The 22,018-nt window shown below is 46.2% G+C and overlaps 1 protein-coding gene across 1 annotated transcript; it reads right to left on the reverse strand.

Moving 5' to 3' along the window:
- Positions 1 to 1,234: 1,234 nt before the first annotated feature.
- On the reverse strand, positions 1,235 to 2,964 carry LOC123429854. Its single transcript, XM_045113829.1, has 2 exons — positions 1,561 to 2,964; positions 1,235 to 1,473 (listed from the first exon to the last, which is right to left on the reverse strand). The coding sequence occupies exons 1-2, from the start codon at positions 2,953 to 2,955 to the stop codon at positions 1,441 to 1,443; spliced, it is 1,428 nt and encodes a 475-aa protein (XP_044969764.1). The 5' UTR covers positions 2,956 to 2,964; the 3' UTR covers positions 1,235 to 1,440.
- Between the last annotated feature and the right edge of the window lie 19,054 nt (positions 2,965 to 22,018).

A 22,018-nucleotide genomic window follows, 5' to 3' on the forward strand; every position in this document is an offset into this window, starting at 1 on the left:
ATGGTATCGACAAAAATATGACCCGTGTGTGATAATCATCTCGCCGAGACCAAAATTCAATATCATAGACGCCAGAGACATGGCCAGTTAATGTACATGCACGTCACTAACTGCTAGCCAGTGGCCGGTCCGTGATGAGCGGTCAGTAGTGTGCTGATCTGTAGTGGTGACGGTTTGTATATTACGTAAGATTCTTCGAAACATTCAACGTGGTGGTAATGTCATGTGTAGTCAAAGCCATCTGATAAGTGATGGAAGGTATGCACGCGAAAGTCGCATTACCAGCCTTGTAAATCATTACAAAATCTAGCACATGTGCTGACACAGAATCACCAATGTGTTTATGTTTAGCCAAGTTTGAAAGACATCTATTATTCCAAACATGCCTTTCATGTAAAAACTGAGGTCGGGATGGCTACCTATGCCTCCTTGGGAGGTTTATGTTTCTTTCCAGAGGAATGTGATTTAGATTTTCATAAAGACCCTATGAAATCACAAAACATGGACCCATGTCTTGCATCATCCATTCCAACATCGGTAACCGCACTAATGAAGTGAGGGAGACGCAAACCATCATATGTGATATTTCACCTGCTCTTCCTTAGTCCGTGGATTAGGCGCGTACTAGCACATTTTAAGAAACCTTTCAGGCCTTGTTTGGTTTCTCAAAATTTAAAGGGGTTTGAGGGGATTGAAAGGGATTAAATCCTCTACAAGTCAAAATTCATCTTAATCCACTCCAATTTTCTTCAATCCCCTTGTGGGAGGGATTAACCAAACAAACCCTCAACGATCCATCTCATATGTCTGGGCACCCCAATATAAAGAGTAACATATGCGCCTAATTAACCTCAACTAAACCTAATTAACCTAACCTAGAATAGTGTCATTACAAAATTACCATAGTCATGACTACACTATTCAAGGCCAGGGCCAACCCCCTTTCGGAAAAAAATGACTACACTATTCGAATTAACATATAGGCATGACTATATTGGAATTAAACATAGTCAATCAAGTTAATCTAACTCTAGATAAAATCAAGTTAACCTAATTTTAAACAAAACAAAATGGCTATATCGTTTGTGAGAAAACATGAAGCACCGTGTCAGGAGTGTGGCCCTTCTATAGGAGAATTAATGCCCAATTGCGCATGCACACATCAGAAAGAATAAGAAACACTGGCAAATAGTGAACTGATGGCATTCATGTTTATGAGACCATGATAATCTGCTTTTGCTGAGAGGACTGTCAATGTTGGCAACATTCAGTATTTCGTCGCCTGAAAAAAAAGCAAAATCTAGCACGACAAGTAGTGATTTGCTCAATTACACACAGCGCAGCAGGGAACTGAACGTTGCACTGTTGTGACCAAAACAATGACAAAAAGCACAGAAAGCCTTGCATTCACGATCATCCTCACTTGTATTTTCCCCGCTTTCACTCTGTACATAGATTCTTGAGTCCATGCGCCTGCAAATAAAAGTATTGCAAGTCAGCAAACTTCCCATACCATCAGGCAGTGTGAAGTATAAGTGGCGACGAAGTTTATTGACCTACCATGAGGCAATGTGTTGATGGCAACTCCCAGGCATGGAAGTACTTTGACCATTGCACGTCGGCGTAACGTCCCTCGATCACGTGACTGTCCCAGTTACCGCCACAGTCCAATATCTCTAGAGGTTGACAACTTAACACAACCCCCAGATCAAAGTCGATGGAGAAAATTCTCTTGTCTTGACAAAAATAGACTATGTGGGGATATATGGGATCAATTAGAGAAATTACGGGCTTCATCTTCAGGAGATTGTGGGCTATATAGCTGTCATTGATGAAGATACTCAACGAAAATTCCAATTCGTACAGCTCTTTCCAGTCTTCATCCCCATCCTCATCGATCTCCAATGTGTACATTGTAACAACAGGAGACTCGTGAGGGCCGTGGACCACCAGATATCTCAACTTCCCAGCGCTGACCCTCCCACATTGTTCTTTCTCAATGGCATAATCCGCAAATGACACAGTTAGAACTATCGGTATCACGGTATGCTTCAAATGCGGCTTGGTCAGGAATGGATTGCAATGGAACAAGCCATGATTAGGAACAAACCACCATAGCTCACCATCATAAACAACCACGCTGTTACAGTTCCACGGCCATCGTGTCTTATGGGCGTGAGAATAATCCAACGTCTTGGTGAGCCACTGTCTACAACCAGTGTCAATGCAGAAGAGGGCTGGCGGCTCAGAACTTAGAACTTGGGGCAGCAGAAGCTCGGCCACGATGAGACGACTTGAATCAAGACGATGCGTCAGAATCCCCACAAGATTTATGTCAATTGTGTGCTTTGTGGACGGGAGTAATACAGAATCCTCCTTGTATATGTTGCACAAATGAAACCATTGCCTCGGCTCTGTATCCATAGTGACTATGATTTCTGAGCCTTTGATTTCTGCTTTCCCTTTTGGAAGACGATGGGAGCCTAACAGCAAAAGTACTCCTGCTGGTGTGGTACAAATGATCACTGGACAATCAATGGTGGGTGGCATGATGCATACTCGCCTTGAGATGACAGGAATGGTCACTATTGGTGGTATCTCAAATGTGCACGCCGCATCCTGTCCCTTCCGAAACTGGTTGCTAGGTTCCACCCGCGGCAGAGCGGCAAGCATGACCCAGTTAGGAGGGCGTGGCTGCTGAATTGCATCTACTGGTACTATCTGTTGCCTCCAGGCATGAAAGAAATGGGAGCAGATGTCAGTTGCAATTGGAAACTCAACATCGACATTCTGAGATTGAAGAACTTTGAGGTCAAGCATGTCAATGGAGAACATTCTGCTTTCATGAAGTAAAAACAGGACCACGGGATTCAGTGGATGCACAAGGGCAATCACAGGTAACATTTTCTTGAGCCCTTGGTTCTGGTAGCTTAGGGCAGACCATATATCACTCATGGGCACTGAGTATTCCGATCTCCATACTCCTGCCACTGAATCAGTCAACGACCACATCTCCACCGTCGGAATGCCGAACCGACAATACAACAGTACATAGCGGATCATCCCAGAGCTTTCACTTACACAGCTTAGCTTCTCAATACTGCCGCTTTGCAAAGCACTGTAACCTTGAGGGACTGGAAGGCGAACATGTTTGAGAAATCGTGACTCTGGATCAAACAGGTTGCATGTAACCAATCGTTGTGTCAAGCTCACCCACCACAAGCTCCCGTTGTGGGAGATGACACGGTCTGTCACCCAGTTTAACACATTCACATCACAAGGGATGGGGAATCTGACTGGTCTTTGCTTCCACACGCCATCATCAGTGGAATGGGTCCAGAGAGTTGCACCAATCTGTTGACTACGCTGATGGAGTGCATCAACCACATGTAGATGGGGACTCCCAGGAAGGCTGATCAGACCAAAATCTCTCCGGTGAACTTCCTCGGGGCAGTCGGAAATGATGGCCGCGACGCCACTGTTGGGATAATAGAGGAAGTAGGAAGGGTGGTGAAACCTCGTCCGTTCGTAGGCGGTGTAGTAGAGATCGGGCCTGCCTTCATCGACCGGCTCGGCCGGACCTGTGTCGTTGCCGGAGAAGAGAAAGACCACCCCAGAGGGGTCAACCGCCAAAACGTGAGGGTGGCAGTCTAGCGAGCGGCTCTCGTAACTTATCTAGCGGGAGATTCTGAGAAAGGATACTCCGGGCACGTCGTTGAGGACGCAAGCAACATGATCCCCAATACGAAACTGAGATGTAGGCTCTACCCGTGGGACGGCGGACAAAATCACCCACTCCGGACCTTGCGGTTGCTCCTGCTCCGCCGCAGCCGCAGCCTCGGCGTCTTGTTCCTCTTCCTCATCAGCCTCTGTAGCATGCTTGCTCTCGGTCACGCGATCGACATACCCAGCCGCGGCCTCACCCACCCGCACCAGCTGCTCTACGGCAACCTCGCCCTTGTACTCGTCCCGAGCGACGCGCTCGAATGGCGCCATGGTGCCCTGTTCTCGCTCATCAAGCTCCTCCGCCGCCACCAACTCATCCTCCTCCGGTACCTGCTGATCACCCATCTCCTCCGCCCCGCCGCCGATATGCTTCTCCGCCGCCGCCGCTATGCTTCTCCGCCCCACCGCCGCAGACATAGCGCTAGAGCAGGGAGGGGACAGGGAGGAAGGGATTTTTGATTTTTTTTCTCGGGTTGAACTCGAGAATGGGGAATTGGGGATTGCGGTGCAATTTATGTTGCAGAGCGGGAGGGGAAGGGCGATGAGAGGAGGGCTAAGACGTGATGCTCTTGCCGTCTGCGCGGTGGTTAGCTTTTGACAGACGCACTGCAGCTTTTGACAGTGGTATTCAAAAAAACCAAGGAGAGGAAGAGGAGGAGGAACAATTAATATTAATGGCGTGACGGGGCAACGTAGTAAGCGCGGATATGCCACATTAGAACTGGACTGGTATTGATGGATGGACTCAAGTTTTATGCCCTGTTTGTTTCACAAGTTTCAGGCTTTTTTTTAGTTCTAACTAAAAACTCTCTAGTCTCTATCAGTTTGTTTTCATGGATTAAACAGGGACTAGATGTCATTAAATAACATGTAAAAAAGACTTTGTTATCCTTAATAATGTATTAGAAGTTATTAAATGACATGCTAAAAGTAGGGGCACTATTGAAAAAAGTGTCAAAAAAGTCTCCAAAAAACCCTTCATAGGGATTCTTCCTATAGTTCCAAATACCTCCTCTTAGTCCCTAAAAGTCCCTTCTGTTTGTTTCTTATATGGGACTAAAAGAGATATTTTTAGTCCCTACACCAAAAAGTTCCTTAAAACAAACACGCCCTTAAGCTGACGAGGTTTTGCGTGACCGTGCTGGAGTTCTGTGTGTGGCGGCAGACGGCAGCTAGCTTTTCATCTACCAAACATGGCCTGAGGCTACTTAGGCATGTACAATTGGGGCAGCACGTAGGTGTTGTCCTGTGGGTCATCCTCCTTTACCCAAAAATAATCCACCTATACAAAAAAAACATGAGGAACTAGTTAATTTATTTTTTGTTCCAACGTGGTGAGCTGAGACCATCATCTCTTGGACCCACCATCTATTCCTTGGCAAGAGGCAACATGCATAGAAAGGTTGCTGTTTCTCATCATTTTTTATCCTTGGACCACAAGCTCTCTCCTCAAGAGCCCGCCTCTTGCAAAAGAATCACATGTCTCTTTGAGGCATATATTTTTTCTTCATGCTCGCATCCGAGCCTAGCTGGCATGTGGAACAACATCTTGGGGCATATCCGTTGGGCATGTTTTTATAGTGGAGAGTATTATATAATAGTATAATGCATATGACACTACCTGTAACACCCTGGATTTTGCCCATTTCTTTTTCCTTTAATTTTGATCTGATTTTTTTGCTTTGGTGGCTTGATAATTTTGAAACCTAAAGGGGTTACCCTTGATTACTTTTTCTTAGTGGCTTGCCAATCTTCAAACCACCCCAAGACCTAGCCATTTCCATCTTGAGCCAATACCAAGATTCCTTTTCATGGGAGTATTCCTTTTTCTTTTAAACGAATAATCCTGTTTGCCTTGTGTTGTGAAGCAACCCCCATTTATATCTCTCCAAAAATTCCCAAATAATTCTCATAAATCCATTGGGTCATATCTTCCTCAGATATGACAAAATATTTCCTTGACCTTTTTAAAAATAATTCCCAATAATTCATTTTTTGATTCTGCCCTATGTGTCAAGTTGTGAAGCAAGTACCCTTTTTATTTGCTTGATTGCTCTCAAAATTTGTGGGCACTCTTTCCTAGCCATATAATTTCCTCATGCCAAAATTCAACTCAAATTAGCTAGTGAATATTTCTTGGCAAATTTCCAAAGTTTCTGATCCAGAAGAAGCTTTATGAAGCAAGTGCTAGCTAGGAGTGTTAAAATGAGTTGAATCTTTGGCATCATCTCAATATGCTCCAATAATGCCTCTCCACCAAATTTGAGCATTACACCTTCAACCATGTGAGCATAGCATCAAATCTTTGTCTCTGGTCATTATTTGGATTTGTGAAGCAACTATATTTTATATTGCTTCATAAATTTTGAATTTTTACGAGAACACTCTCCTATCTATAAAACCTTGCTAAACCAATTTTGAGCTCATTTTATCTGGCCAATTATTGCCAGTAATGTTTCTAAGTTTCTGTCCAGTGAGAAACTGTATGAAGGAAGTGCCACTTGGGCTTATCAAGATGGCATGAATTTTATACAGCATCCTCACATGTCCACAATATTCATCTCCTCTAAGTTTGAGCTCAATCCAAGCATGTATGTGAGTGCCACATCAAAATTCCTATTCTGGACTAGATTAGCTAGTTCCAAAGCAACCCTGTCCAATTTTGATCATGTGCTCCTCAAATTTCACAGGATTGTAGTCCCTCCTACTCTAAGCCTCCCAGACATAATATTTTGACCTTATCTCTTTCCTATTGACCACAGTGACGGTGCCAAGTTGGCAACATCAATCTTGTAGTGAAGTTTCCCATCACCCGAGTGTTTTCTTTTGTGATCCATCACCTTGAGGCTGCCTTGGGGACCAAGTACTTCACCCCAGACAAGGTGTGCCAGCACCTCGTGTCTCCTCAGCGCCAGTGCATATGGTGACCACCACCCTGGCATGCCATGGACGCGAGCTGCATGTTTGCTAGCTCGGGCCCCTCCTTTGCTCGTCATTTCCGCATGCCTCGTCGTGTCCAGCAGCTCCCCATCGTCGTCCTCTACCTCTTGGAGCCCTCTCCCCTTCTCAAGTCCTCTCTTGAGCGGTGTTGTAGCCATGCCCGCGACGTGGCCGTCCCTGTCACCGTCGCATCCCGTCGTCGAGCTCTCCCGAAGCCCCCCCTGTTTCTCCTCGCCGCTGGAGGCCATGCCGACGTCGCCTTCGACTCCCACATGCCTGTTGGGTAACGTAGCATAAATTCAAAATTTTCCTACGCATATTCATATATTCCTATGGAGAGACCAGCAATGAGAGAGGGGTAAGAGCATCTTCATACCTTTGAAGATCGCTAAGAGGAAGCGTTGCTAGACCGCGGTTGATGGAGTCGTACTCGCAGCGATTCCGATCTAGTGCCGAACTACGGCACCTCCGCGTTCAACACACATGCAGCCCGGTGACGTCTCCCGCACCTTGATCCAGCAAGGAGGAGGGAGAGGTTGGGGAAGAACTCCAGCAACACGACGGCGTGGTGTCGATGGAGAGACGAGGTCTCCCGGCAAGGCCTCGCCAAGCACCGACACAGAGGAGGAGGAAGAAGGGCAGGGCTGCGCCGAGAGAGAGGCAAAAGTCTGATCTCCAATGGCCAAAAGTGCCCACTATATATAAGGGGAGGGAGGGGCTGCGCCCCCATGAGGGTTTCCCTCTCCTGGGGGGCGGAAACCCTAGATGGGGGCTGGTGCGGCGGCCAAGGGGGGGAGGAGGGGTGTGGCGCACCCCTGGTGGGACTTAGGCCCTCCTGGCTTAGGGTTTGCCCCCCCCCCTTTTCTCTCCCCCATGCATTGGGCTGAGTGGGGAGGCGCACCAGCCCACCTAGAGGCTGGTTCCCTTCCCCACTTGGCCCACCTTACCTCCCGGGGTCGTCGCCCCCCTTCGGTGGACCCCCGGGGCCACCTCCGGTGGTCCCGGTGGTCCCGGTACGTTACCGGTGATGCCCGAAACACTTCCGGTATCCGAAACCATCCGTCCTATATATCAATCTTTACATCCGGACCATTCCGGAGCTCCTCGTGACGTCCGGGATCTCATCTGGGACTTCGAAAAACTTTCGGTAACCTCGTATAACAATTCCCTATAACCCTAGCGTCGTCGAACCTTAAGTGTGTAGACCCTACGGGTTCGGGAGACAGGCAGACATGACCGAGACACCTCTTTGGCCAATAACCATCAGCGGGGTCTGGATACCCATGGTGGCTCCCACTTGCTCCACGATGATCTCATCGGATGAACCACGATGTCAAGGATACAGTCAATCCCGTATACGATTCCCTTTGTCTGTTGGTATAGAACTTGCCCGAGATTCGATCGTCGGTATGCCTATACCTTGTTCAATCTCGTTACCTGTAAGTCTCTTTACTCGTTCCGTAGCACGTCATCGTGTGACTAACTCCTTAGTCACATTGAGCTCATGATGATGTTCTACCGATGGGCCTAGAGATACCTCTCCGTCACACGGAGTGACAAATCCCGATCTCGATTCCTACCAACCCAACAGACACTTTCGGAGGTACCCGTAGTGCACCTTTATAGTCACCCAGTTACGTTGTGACGTTTGATACACCCAGAGCACTCCTACGGTATCCGGGAGTTGCACAATCTCACAGTCAAAGGAAAAGATACTCGACATTAGAAAAGCTTTAGCATACGAACAATACGATCTAGTGCTATGCTTAGGATTGGGTCTTGTCCATCACATCATTCTCCTAATGATGTGATCCCGGTATCAATGACATCTAATGCCCATGATCAGGAAACCATGATCATCTATTGACTAACGAGCTAGCCAACTAGAGGCTTGCTAGGGACACTTTGTGATCTATTTATTCACACATGTATTACTGTTTCCTGTTAATACAATTATAGCATGAACAATAGACGATTATCATGAACAAGGAAATATGATAATAACCATTTTATTATTGCCTCTAGGGCATATTTCCAACAATGCCTTGGTGCACTAGTGCAGTGATAAGGCCGCCACGGCGGCGCTGCCAATCCGCTCGCCCCGGCCGGCTATAAAAGCGGCAGCCTCGAGCCTCCCCGGGCATCCGAAGCCACCCCCACCCCTTCCTCTTTCTCCCAGGAGCGTCCCTGTCCTCTCCCTTGAGCCGACGAGCTCTCCTGCCCTCCAATGGCCGCGCTGGCCGCTGCTCCCCCTCGCCAAAATTCGCTCCCCTCCCGCCCCCAGTTCTTCGGCAGTCGCCACGGCCGACCTCCACCTCACCCCAGCAAGCTCCGCCTGCCTCCTCTTGCTCTCACGATAGCCCAGAGCTTCGGCTCCAGCTCTCCACCGCCGCCCTTTCCCTTCACCTCGGCCGGCCGCCTTAGGGCACCCGTGTCTCCGCCTCGACCACCCACGGGCGCGGGATGGATCGGCACATCCATCCCCGTCGGTGCCCACGGCCGACGCGGCCTCCTGCCGCCGGCGCCGGCGAGGCCGTCGCCTCTACTGCCTTCGGTCGGGACAAATGGGGCAAGATGAAGAAGAAGATAGGGGGAGGAGAGAGAAGGAGCGCGGGCCCCACCTGTAAGCGACTAGAGGCCGGCCCCGCCGCGGCTGACTTGTATAAGTGGAGGCGGCCGGCCAAGAATACGTTTTCCCCTTTGGGAAACGCATTCTTCCAAAGGCGCTAGCAGTTATTTCAGCCAGGGACCCGGTTGCGAATATTTTTATTTCAAACAAGTCCCTGCCACCAAAACCTTTATAACGTTTTATCCGTGACTCCGATTCCAGTGATTCCGGCGGCCATGACTTCGTCTCGCTGAGCCCATCGAAATGGTATCATTTCCACCATGTGATCTCATAGTAGAAATGACCATGTTGCCCTTGCCGTAAACAGCCCCTCCTCCGAAAGAGAACTGTTTCCGACAATTCCTTGCGCGAGTTTTTCGCGCTTCTTCCCGGTGGTTTCATCATCCTAGACAAGCCACAACTTTCATTTGCTTTATTGCATTGAAACATTATAGTCTCACCAACTTCTTAGATAATAAATATATCTGTTGATAGTCTGGCATATGAGTATGCACTGTTTGAATAAATGAATGTCGTGTTGAGCACAAGACTGTTAGTAACTAACGCTTTCACCCACAAATTTAACCTATACTATTGAGATTACTGGCTATGATTACTTTCTGAATATGGATCAACAGTAGTGGCTAGAGCTTATCAGATTGCTATGACATTGGAGTGTCAGCTGTGATAGATTATTCGTAGATAAGATACCTAGTTGGTTGATCAGAGTCACCTGTCTAGGCCCATCCGCACAACCACCTCTTGCCGATATGGGACGGCCTTGACTTGAGCTGTTCGCGTGATCGCTCTCACCAGTACCACCAAAGAGGGAGGGTTATGCACGCGCGCTACCTTGGCCCGGTAGGCGGTGATAACCCTGTGAGCGAGTTGAGTTGTTTTGTGCGCACGTCCCCGTTTGGGACAGTTTGTTTAGCCACGATGGTGGCAGGTGTCATGAGGATACAGGTTCCACGAGGTCACAGGGCCACCCAGGGCAGGACTCCGAGGAAGGGAGTGGTTGCCGGTGGTATGATGAGAGGATCACGGTTCAGGCAAGTTTCGTTGGAGCAATGCTGGTCCACCCGAATGGGATCACGAGGTCAGTGCTCCAGAGTGTGGGTAAAGAGTGCAACCTCTGCAGAGTGTCAAACCTATTCGAATAGCCGAGTCCACGGTATTGGACAGCCCGACCAGACCTAAGTAGATGATCAACCGTATCTATGATAGTAATGATGGAAGAACTCGTCTGAGTGTGCAACAGTTGGGCATCGTGCTGGTGTTACCGTTGGGCATCGTGCCGGTGTAACAGTTGCCGGTGTAACAGTTGGGCATCGTGCTGGTGTTACAGTTGGGCATCATGCCGGTGTAACAGTTGGGCATCGTGTTGGTGTTACAGTGGGGCATCGTGCCGGTGATAAGTCCTCATATCCATCTTGAGGATACTCGCTAAGGATCCTATTAAGATCACATGAGTTGGTATCACCCGGGTACGGTGAGAGTAGCCTGGTATAGTTAGTTCTCTCATACTCCTTTAGTAATGACAACCTTTTACTTAATCTTGATTGATATGACGTTGTCTTGCCTTAATGCTAATGTTTATTGTGAGCTTGCGAGTACATTCAAAGTACTCACTTGGCTTGTCATGCCAGTTTGCAGGTCATGCCTTGATTGTCGAAGATTCCGAGTTGCGAGCTAGGATGCGCGTTCCAGCCAGAGTCCCTGCGAAGTGGAGTTCATCACATCGGTAGCTGTTCCGCTGCTAGCGTAAGATTTACCATAGACAGGTGTAGTATCGCCAAGGCGATGTAAACCATGTATCCTTGTAATATTTTCCATAGTAATAAAGAGCTGATTTTTTCTATGCCAATGGTTCCGTATTCCAGAAGACTTGTCCTTGGGCTGGAATACGGGGCGTTCCGGTTTCCTCTAAGCCGGGGTGCCACACTACCTTAATAGTGCATACTATCATAAACTAGTGTCATAGATGTTCTCATTTATTGACATGCATGACACATGGTAGCATATCATTTAATATCATATGGTATCGATCTATGTTACTCTAACACCCTCTCTTTCCTTTAATTATTTGCCAGATCAGCATGTTTGCTAGTCTTAAGAATATGATACGAGCTATGATACCCCACCATGGCCAGCCTAACAAAGGTGCTCCCTCTTTTCTGTAACCGCATCCCTAGCTGGCGGTCCCCCCCTCCTTCCCATCCCTCCCCTCTACCAGGGTATGTGGCCGGCCCCGGGCAACGCCCCTACATGCGACGGCGTCGGCGAAAGCAAAGCTCACTATCACAGTCCATAAGATGGCGGCGGGCACCCTGGGTTGAGGGTGCGACCGACTCTAGACTGTGGAGGTACTGATTTGCTCCTCAACGACCCCGATCTGGACCATGGCGGGGGGGCGGGTGGGCTGACGGGGTTCGAATCGGCTGGCCGACAGATCCACCAACGCGTCGGTGTCGCGGTTGGCTGTCCCTGCGGCTAAGGACGACAATTTGCTTCTTCCTTCATTCGTGTTGCATGCATTCCATTTTACTAGACATGTCTGTGCTGTTAGCCGGTCATCGGGATGGGCGGAGCGGGAGGTGAGGGTTGGGATTGGGATAATTCCTTGGTCGGCTCATGCTGTCCGCGACGATGCCGACGTTCGGGGGCGCCGATTTCTTCCTAAAAACATCATTCTAGTCCGCCCTACCTTTTCCCACATCATTGCATGTCGGGTGAAAGCCCTAGGGCGACGATGATACTCATGGCATCGTGTCATTCTTGAAGGCGTTGTTGTGAGGGCTATGTAGTGATGGGTACTGATATGTCTCCAACGTATCTATAATTTTTGATGGTTTCATGCTATTATCTTGTCAAACTTTGGATGTTTTGCATGCCTTTTATATATTTTTTGGGACTAACTTATTAACTCAGTGCCAAGTGCCAGTTCCTGTTTTTTCCATGTTTTTGACCCCTTTCAGAGGAGATTTTGAAACGGGGTCCAAACGGAATAAAATCCCTGAAAAGATTTTTTCCGTAACCAAAGAAGATCAGGAGACTTGAGAGCCAAGGCAGGGGCCCCAGGGGCCCCACAAGCCCCCACCACGCGGTCAGGGGGGAGGCCGCGGCCCACAGGCTTGTGGGCCCCCTGGACGTCCTTTGCCCTAGGTTTTGCGCCTATATATCCCCAAAAATTCCACAAAAAATCAAGAGATCATCGAAAGTACTTTTCCGCCGCCGCAAGCTTCTGTCTCTGCAAGATCCCATCTAGGGCACGTTCTGGTGCCCTGCCGGAGGGGGATTCAGATACGGAGGGCTTCTTCATCAACACCATGACGTCTCCGATGATGCGTGAGTAGTTCACCATAGACCTACACGTCCATAGCTAGTAACTAGATGGCTTCTTCTCTCTCTTGGATCTTCAATACAAAGTTCTCCATGATCTTCATGGAGATCTATCCAATGTAATCTTCTTTTGCGGTGTGTTTGTCGAGATCCGATGAATTGTGGATTTATGATCAGATTATCTTTGAATCTTATTTGAGTTTCTTCTGATCTCTCTTATGCATGATTTCATATCCTTGTAATTCTCTTCGAGTTGTGGGCTTTGTTTGGCCAACTAGATCTATGATTCTTGCAATGGGAGAAGTGCTTGGTTTTGGGTTCATACCGTGCGGTGACCTCACCCAGTAACAGAAGGGGTAGCGAGGCACGCATCCTGTTGTTGCCATCAAGGGTAAAAAGATGGGGTTTTCATCATTGGTTTGAGATTATCCTTCTACATCATGTCATCTTGCTTAAGGCGTTAGTCTGTTTGTCATGAACTCAATACACTAGATGCATGCTGGATAGCGGTCGATGTGTGGAGTAATAGTAGTAGATGCAGAAAGTATCGGTCTACTTGTCTCGGACGTGATGCCTATATGTATGATCATTGCCTTAGATATCGTCATGACTTTGCGCGGTTCTATCAATTGCTCGACAGTAATTTGTTCACCCACCGTGATATTTGCTATTTTGAGAGAAGCCTCTAGTGAACACTATGGCCCCCGGGTCTACTCCACACCATATTTTCAGCCTTACACTTTTTACATAGTTGCACTTTCCGCCTTCAGATCTCACTTTGCAAACAATCTTGGAGGGATTGACAACCCCTTTGAAGCGTTGAGTGCAAGCTCGTTTGTGTTTGTGCAGGTACTCTGGACTTGACGAGACCCTCCTACTGGATCGATACCTTGGTTCTCAAACTAAGGGAAATACATACTGCTCCTGTGCTGCATCACCCTTTCCTCTTCACGGGAAAAACTGACGCAAACAAGAGAAGTAGCAAGAAGAATTCCTGGCATTGTCGGGGAAGGACTTTTGTTGCCGTAGCAGAAGAATTTGTGGCGCCGTTGCCGAGGAGGATCAAGTCAAGAATAGTCTCCCGTCAACGTGCCAATTTCTGGCGCCGTTGCCAGGGAGGATCAATTCAAGAACTCATCCAAGTAGGTGTCGCAAACTCATCTCTCGCATTTACTTTGTTTGCCAATTGCCTCTCGTTTTCCTCTCCCCCACTTCACTATTTGCCTTTTTCATTTGCCTTTTTTGTTGCTTTTCGTTTGCCCTTTTTCTTCGTTTGCCTTTTTCGTTTGCCCTTTTCTTTCGCTTGCTTTTTGTTTGATTGTGTTCTGTGTGCCCTCAATATGCTTGCATCTTCGCTTGCTGAAAATCTAGTGATATGGATCCTCATCCACTTGCTAATCTCTTTAAGAGATCCTATTATGTTGATCCAATTGCTAGTGAGTTGAGTGCACTTGACTATCTTTATAGAGTTTTGCTTGAGATGCGTGAATCTGAAAATCGTGATGAAGAAATTTATGAAGTGATTCACGAGGGCACCTTGAATGAAAAGCATGATTGCAATGGTTTCACTATAAATCCTATTAGTGACAATCATGCTAAAAATATGCAAAACCCTAAGCTTGAGGATGCTAGTTTTGCTTTGTCCACTACTTGTTGCAATGATCATGATTGGGGTAATGATTTTTCTTATGATCTTGAAAATTTGTTTAAGCCTCATGATGAATATGATGTTTGCAATAAGATTGAAAGTGGGTTTGGAGAATTCATGACTTTAGTTGATGATAATCCCACTATTTTTTAAAAGCGTCAACTTTGCATGCATGTGGATCATGAAAAGAATATCCTTTGTGATAGCTATATTTTTGAAGTTGATTATGATCCCACATGTAATTGCTATGAGAGAGGAAAATATTGTGGTAGAAACTTCCATGTTACCAAATTACCTCTCATTATGTTGAGATTGCTATTGTCTCTTTCTTCTTCCTTGCATTTGGTAACTATTGGTTGTCTTGACAATCTGTTTTCCTATAAAATGCCTATGCATAGGAAGTATGTTAGACTTATATGTGATTTTCACATGCTTTATGATGCTCTCGTTGTGCTTCAATTCTTGTCTTTTGTGTGAGCATCATTGAATTATCAAATGCCTAGCTAAGGGCGTTAAACAATAGCGCTTGTTGGGAGACAACCCATTGAATTTATATTTTTCTTTTTGTTTTGCTGCGTCCATACCATCATAATTCTGTCGTGATTGTGTTTTTGGTGTTTCTTTTTGTGTTTGAGCCAAGCAAAACCTTTATGACTAGTCTTGGTAATGGTTGTTTGATCCTGCTGGAAAAAGACAGAAACTTTTCGCTCACGAGATGATTTTTCATTTTTATCCAGAAAGAGCTTTTGAGTTGATTCTTTTTGCTTCTGGTTCATATGCCTTTTTCCCACGCAGTCGTAATATTTCAGAATTTTTGAGTTACCAGAAGTATATGAAGTATACAGATTGCTACAGACTGGTCTGTTTTTGACAGATTCTGTTTTTGTTGAGTTGGTTGCTTGTTTTGATGAAATTATGGTTAGTATCGGGGGGTACTAGCCATGGAAAAGTGAGAATAAAGTAGCCCAACACCAATATAGATGGAATTCAAGTTTTCTATAGTACCAAAATAAGTGGTAGTTTGTTTTCTTGTGCTAATGTTATCATGAGTTTTTGTTGAAGTTTTGTGTTGTGAAGTTTTCAAGTTTTGGGTGATGTTCTCATGGACAAAGAGATAAGGAGTGAAAAGAGCTCAAGCTTGGGGATTCCCAAGGCATCCCAAGACAAATTCAAGGACACCAAAAAGCCTAAGCTTAGGGATGCCCTAGGAAGGCATCCCCTCTTTCGTCTCCATTCCATCGGTAATATTACTTGGAGCTATATTTTTATTCACCACATGATATGTGTTTTGCTTGGAGCGTCTTGTATCATAGGAGTCTTTTCTATTTGTTGTGTCACAATCATCCTTGCTGCACACCTTTTTGAGAGAGAGAGACATGCACTCATCGTGATTTTTTTTAGAATGCTCATAGTGCTTCACTTATATCTTTTGAGCTAGATAATTTTGCTCTATGTGCTTCACTTATATCTTTTAGAGCACGGCGGTGCGTGACTTGGTAGTTGGCTGATGCTATGAAAGTAGTCCCAAAGGTGATAGGTACCCAAAGAGGATACAAAAACCTCCATCTTCATGTGCATTGAGTAGAAAGAGAAGTCTTGATTCCTCTCAATTAGTTTTGAGACGTGGATTTGGTAATATTAAGAGTTATGTTAGTAGGGTGTTGTGAATCTAGAAATACTTGTGTTGAAGTTAGTGATTCCCGTAGCATGCACGTATGGTGAACCGCTATGTTAGGAAGTTGGAGCATAATTGATCTATTCATTGTCATCCTTTGTGTTGAGGTCGGGGTCGCGCGATGGTTAACACCTACCAACCCTTCCCCTAGGAGCATGCGTTTAGCACTTTGTTTCGATTACTAATAAAAACTTTCGCAACAAGTATGTGAGTTCTTCATGACTAATGTGAGTCCATGGTATAGATGCACTTTCACCTTCCACCTTTGCTAGCCTCTTTAGTGCCGCGCAACTTTCGCCGGTGCACAAACCCACCATATGCCTTCAACAAAACAGCCACCATACCTACCTACTATAGCATTTTCATAGCCATTCCGAGATATATTGCCATGCAACTCCCACCGTTCCGTCTCATGACTTGTGCCGTCTCTCTCATATTGCCATTGCATGATCGTAAGATAGCTAGCGAGATGTTTCAACGTCATACGCCAAGCTAGATCGTTGCACATCCCGGTACACTGCCGGAGGCATTTCCTATAGAGTCATCATCGTTCTAAAGCTTTGAGCTGTGAGTAAATAAAAGTGTGATGATCATCATTAGAGCATTGTCCCATGTGAGGAAATAAATAAATAAAAGAGGCCAAAGAGCCCAAAATAAAAAAAGGAAAAAGAAGAGAGGCCTAAGAGCCCAAATGAAAAAAAAAGAGAAAAAGAGAGAAGGGGCAATGCTACTATCTTTTTCCACACTTGTGCTTCATAATAGCACCATGTTCTTCATGATTGAGAGCTTTTTGCTTTGTCACTACCGTATGCTAGTGGGAATCTTCATTATATAACTTGGCTTGTATATTCCAATGATGGGCTTCCTCAAATTGCCCTAGGTCTTCGTGAGCAAGCAAGTTAGATGCACACACACTAGTTCTCCTTTTGAGCTTTCACATACTTATAACTCTAGTGCATCCCTTGTATGGAAATCCCTACTCATTCACATTGATATCTATTAATGGGCATCTCCATAGCCCTTTGATACGCCGAGTCAATGTGACCATCTCCTCCTTTTTGTCTCACAACCACCACCACACTCTATTACACCTATAGTGCTATATCCATGGATCACGCTCATGTATTGCGTGATAGTTATAAAAAGTTTGAGAAAGTAAGAGTGTGAAAACAATTACTTGGCCAATACCGGGGTTGTGCATGATTTACATTAGTTGTGTGAGGATGATGGAGCATAGCCAGACTATATGATTTTGTAGGGATAACTTTCCTTGGCCTTGTTATTTTGAAAGTTCATGATTACCTTGCTAGTTTGCTTGAAGTATTATTGTTTTCATGTCAATAGCAAACTATTGTTTTGAATCTTACGGATCTGAACATTCATGTCACGTGAAAGCAGTTGCAAAGGACAACTATGCTAGGTAGCATTCCACATCAAAAATTCATTCTTTATAACTTCCCTACTCGAGGACGAGCATGAGTTAAGCTTGGGGATGCTTGATACGTCATCAACATATCTATAATTTTTGATGGTTTCATGCTATTATCTTGTCAAACTTTGTATGTTTTGCATGCCTTTTATATATTTTTTGGGACTAACTTATTAACTCAGTGCCAAGTGCCAGTTCCTGTTTTTTCCATGTTTTTTACCCCTTTCAGAGGAGATTTTGAAACGGGGTCCAAACAGAATAAAATCCCCAAAAATATTTTTTCCGTAACGGAAGAAGATGAGGAGACTTGAGAGCCAAGGCAGGGGGCCCCAGGGGCCCCACAAGCCCCCACCTCGCGGCCAGGGGGGAGGCCGCGGCGCACAGGCTTGTGGGCCCCCTGGACGTCCTTTGCCCTAGGTTTTGCGCCTATATATCCCCAAAAATTCCACAAAAAATCAGGAGATCATCGAAAGTACTTTTCCGCCGCCGCAAGCTTTTGTCTCCGCAAGATCCCATCTGGGGCACGTTCTGGTGCCCTGTCGGAGGGGGATTCGGATACGGAGGGCTTCTTCATCAACACCATGACCTCTCCGATGATGCGTGAGTAGTTCACCATAGACCTACGGGTCCATAGCTAGTAACTAGATGGCTTCTTCTCTCTCTTGGATCTTCAATACGAAGTTCTCCATGATCTTCATGGAGATCTATCCGATGTAATCTTCTTTTGCGGTGTGTTTGTCGAGATCCGATGAATTGTGGATTTATGATCAGATTATCTTTGAATCTTATTTGAGTTTCTTCTGATCTCTCTTATGCATTATTCCATATCCTTGTATTTCTCTTCGAGTTGTGGGTTTTGTTTGGCCAACTAGATCTATGATCCTTGCAATGGGAGAAGTGCTTGGTTTTGGGTTCATACTGTGCGGTGACCTCACCCAGTGACAGAAGGGGTAGCGAGGCACGCATCGTGTTGTTGCCATCAAGGGTAAAAAGATGGGGGTTTCATCATTGGTTTGAGATTATCCCTCTACATCACGTCATCTTGCTTAAGGCGTTACTCTGTTCGTCATGAACTCAATACACTAGATGCATGCTGGTTAGCGGTCAATGTGTGGAGTAATAGTAGTAGATGCACAAAGTATCGGTCTACTTGTCTCGGACGTGATGCCTATATCTATGATCATTGCCTTAGATATCGTCATGACTTTGCGTGGTTCTATCAATTGCTCGACAGTGATTTGTTCACCCACCGTGATATTTGCTATTTTGAGAGAAGCCTCTAGTGAACACTATGGCCCCCGGGTCTACTCCACACCATATTTTCAGCCTTACGCTTTTTACTTCGTTGCACTTTCCGCCTTCAGATCTCACTTTGCAAACAATCTTGGAGGGATGGACAACCCCTTTGAAGTGTTGGGTGCAAGCTCGTTTGTGTTTGCGCAGGTACTCTGGACTTGACGAGGCCCTCCTACTGGATCGATACCTTGGTTCTCAAACTGAGGGAAATACTTACTGCTCGTGTGCTGCATCACCCTTTCCTCTTCAAGGGAAAAACCGACGCAAACAAGAGAAGTAGCAAGAAGAATTCCTGGCATTGCCGGGGAAGGACTTTTGTTGCCGTGGCAGGTACCGCTTTGGTTTGTCTGCACTTGTAGATGATGTGCCCCTCTTCCTTTCAGGGGCATCTGTTTCCTAGGTCTCGGTCTCGTGGATCAGATGATGATGGAGAATGGTGTGTTCTCCCTCCTGGGGCATTGTTTTGGAGCATAGGTTCATTGGAGGGGCCAACAGGTGGAGCGATGTTTCTCAACCGCATTGAAGACGACGGGTCTCGAGTACATGGATGTAATGCCCCAAGTGTAAAACCTTCCCTATTTGGAACCTACTTCATGTGTGTCCACCTTGTCATTGATATGAGAGAGTCCTATGCATGTATAATTTCATGTGTCCCTTATTTTCTTCCTTGCATGCATGCATACCATATTGTTTCATGCCATGTAATGTCTTGTGATTGCATTGTGTTCTCATGTGTGTGTGGTTACCTTGTGATTTCATGTGGCTAGTAGTAATAGTATTGTGGTGGCACTAGTTTTCAAAAACCCCTTCCTCTCAATTTATCTCTAGCTCCTTACTCGAGCTATTCCTTCCCTGATTTTAAAATGTCCAAAGTTTAGGGAATATTGTGGGGATATTGGAGGGATATATTTGATATTTTGTTAAGTTGTAATAAGGGTGCAAATAAATCCAAAACAGAACCTTCAATGTTGTTTTGCATTTATTCAAGTTGCTCCAAAAATTCCCTTTGTATTTTTTCTAAATAGGTCATTTATTTTCAAGACCAGGGGCATTTTTATTTTATTTTTATCTCCAACAGATAGCTCTGTGTCTATTTTTTTCCTTTCTCTGTTTTGTTTTAATAGGAATTACTTGAGGGGCTTTCTTTCCCTATGTGTCGCCACTAGGTGGGCCTCCTGCCACTAGTCGGCCCGCTTCCCTCTCTCTCTCGTGAGCCTCGGGCGCGTCCCTCTCTTCTTCCTTGCTTTTCAGCTAGGCACTGGGTCCCGCATGTCATCCTCTCCAATCGTTCCCCTCTGCTTTCCACGGAAGAGCGTCGTGCACATGGCCGCGCCGCGTCCCTCTCTTCCCCCATCGCCCTATTTAACCCCCTTGGCGTCTGTGCCTTGGCTAGGGTTCCTCCTACGCCGCCGCCACTTCCAATTCCATCTTCCTCCTCTCTCTGTCGACGACGAAAGGTAAGTGGATCGGGCTCCGCCATGGCCGAGCCATGAAGGAGGTCGTCGCCGTCGCCGTGGTGCTCCTTCCTCCTCCTCGAAGGGTCCAGGAGCTCGCAGATCTCTCCAGGAGCCCGTTCCCGTTGCTGGATCGTCTTCATCTCCTCTGCTTCCTCTTCTTCCCGACGGCGCTTCTTCTCCGACGAGCTTCTTCGCCGACGCGCTTCTTCTTACAACTTCCTCTACGGGCTCCTTCCTCCTCGACCCGTACGAGAGGTAGTACCCCTCTTCCTTCCTCCCTATCCCAGATCGAGAGCCGTGGCTTAGTTTCATCGCGTGCTCTCCTCTGTCGCCGGAGCCGCCGCTCGTCGTGGATCCATCGTGGTAGGGCCTCTCGAGTAGTAGTCGCGGTAGAAATGGAACCGTGGTTGCCCAAGCAACCTTCCATATAGTAGCCGTAGTTCAATTCGTAGCACAACGCAAGCGAGCACCTTCCCCTGTTCTGGCCATCGTCGGTCAGTGGAGATGCAGGAGGGGATACTCAAAAGAGAATATGCCCCTTCTCTGTCAGTTGCCGATCCGTAGCATAGTGGTAGTGGTGTTGTGTTGCCTGATGAGAGGGCGTGGGTTCGAATCCCCCCTCGGCACCTTTTGTTTTGATTTGTTTCGGCACAACAAGCTACAGGGGATACCTTACTCTGTTGGAGCCCCCTTCCCTGTCGAATGCAGTGACTGTGGTGTGGTGGTTTGGGCTCTGTGTTGTAACTAGAGGCACTGGGTTCGACCCCAAGCCTGCCCTTTTTTTTCTTTCTTTTTTTCCCTTTCCTATTTACTTGCTACACCTTGTGCCTAAATAATAGTGCAAGAAAGGTGTGCATTTTATTTTTCTTTTCCTGTCTAGTACATGTAGTGGTGATGGTAACATTTGTGTGTATGGTGTATGTGGTATGTGTGCACATGGTGATGTGCATGTGTATGTGTGGTGATGCTAGCATAAGTGCATGTGTGTAGATGCAACTAGTGAGGTGCTTATGTGGAGTAGTGTGGTATGCTTGTGTGCATATATCTTGTGGTGTGTGTGTGCAACACACACACATGAGTTTAACTCATGTGGCACAAGTAGTTGTGCTTGTGTATGTGATATGATTCTCCCATGCTTGTGTTACATATTTAGAGGACTTACATATTGTGTTTTGATCAAGAGCATGTTGTAGTGTGGTGTATTGGAGTAGATGGTGTGTGTGATCACCCCACCTTTGCAAGTCAACTATGCACCTTCACATGACCATATGTGAGTGGGCATGATGTCTTGTGTGTGTGGATAGCTTGGTAGATGATCTTGGATGATGATGTGCTATGACACACATACATGGGGTCAAAACCCTCATGTAACTTTTGTTGTTGTTGCACATGAACAAGTAACTATGTAGGAGTGGATATAGTGATGTGCACATGAGATGATGCACTATTCACTATGTATGTTTCTAGTAGATTTTCCTTCCTTGTTTGTGGTCACTTGTTTCAAGTAAGTGCATAGATATTATATATGATTTTGGGGTAGAATCTCCCGAGGAATCCATTGGTGAACTTAGTTTTGCCATTGGAACACTTTCTGGATATGACATATTCAGATTTGTTCTAAGTTTAGTCCTTGTTTCCATGGAGTGTCATGAGCCCAAGGGCATGTTATCTTGTTGTGGCAGTAGAGGGTGATCCCCTCTATAGCTTGTTGGTGTCATTTCTCACTTAGGGAATCTTGTGTGCAAGTTGTGCCTAGACAAAGTAGGCATGTGGCTGAAATTCCAGATTAGTGAAAATCTGAGATTTTCACCAAGTCTGAGAATCTGTTTATATTTTCTTCTCCTGTTCATGAGGTTCTGCAGGTCAATGTGTTGTGATCTAGCCTTAGCTTTCAACT

Source organism: Hordeum vulgare, chromosome 2H, assembly GCF_904849725.1.
Source record: "Hordeum vulgare subsp. vulgare chromosome 2H, MorexV3_pseudomolecules_assembly, whole genome shotgun sequence".
Lineage (NCBI taxonomy): Eukaryota > Viridiplantae > Streptophyta > Magnoliopsida > Poales > Poaceae > Hordeum > Hordeum vulgare.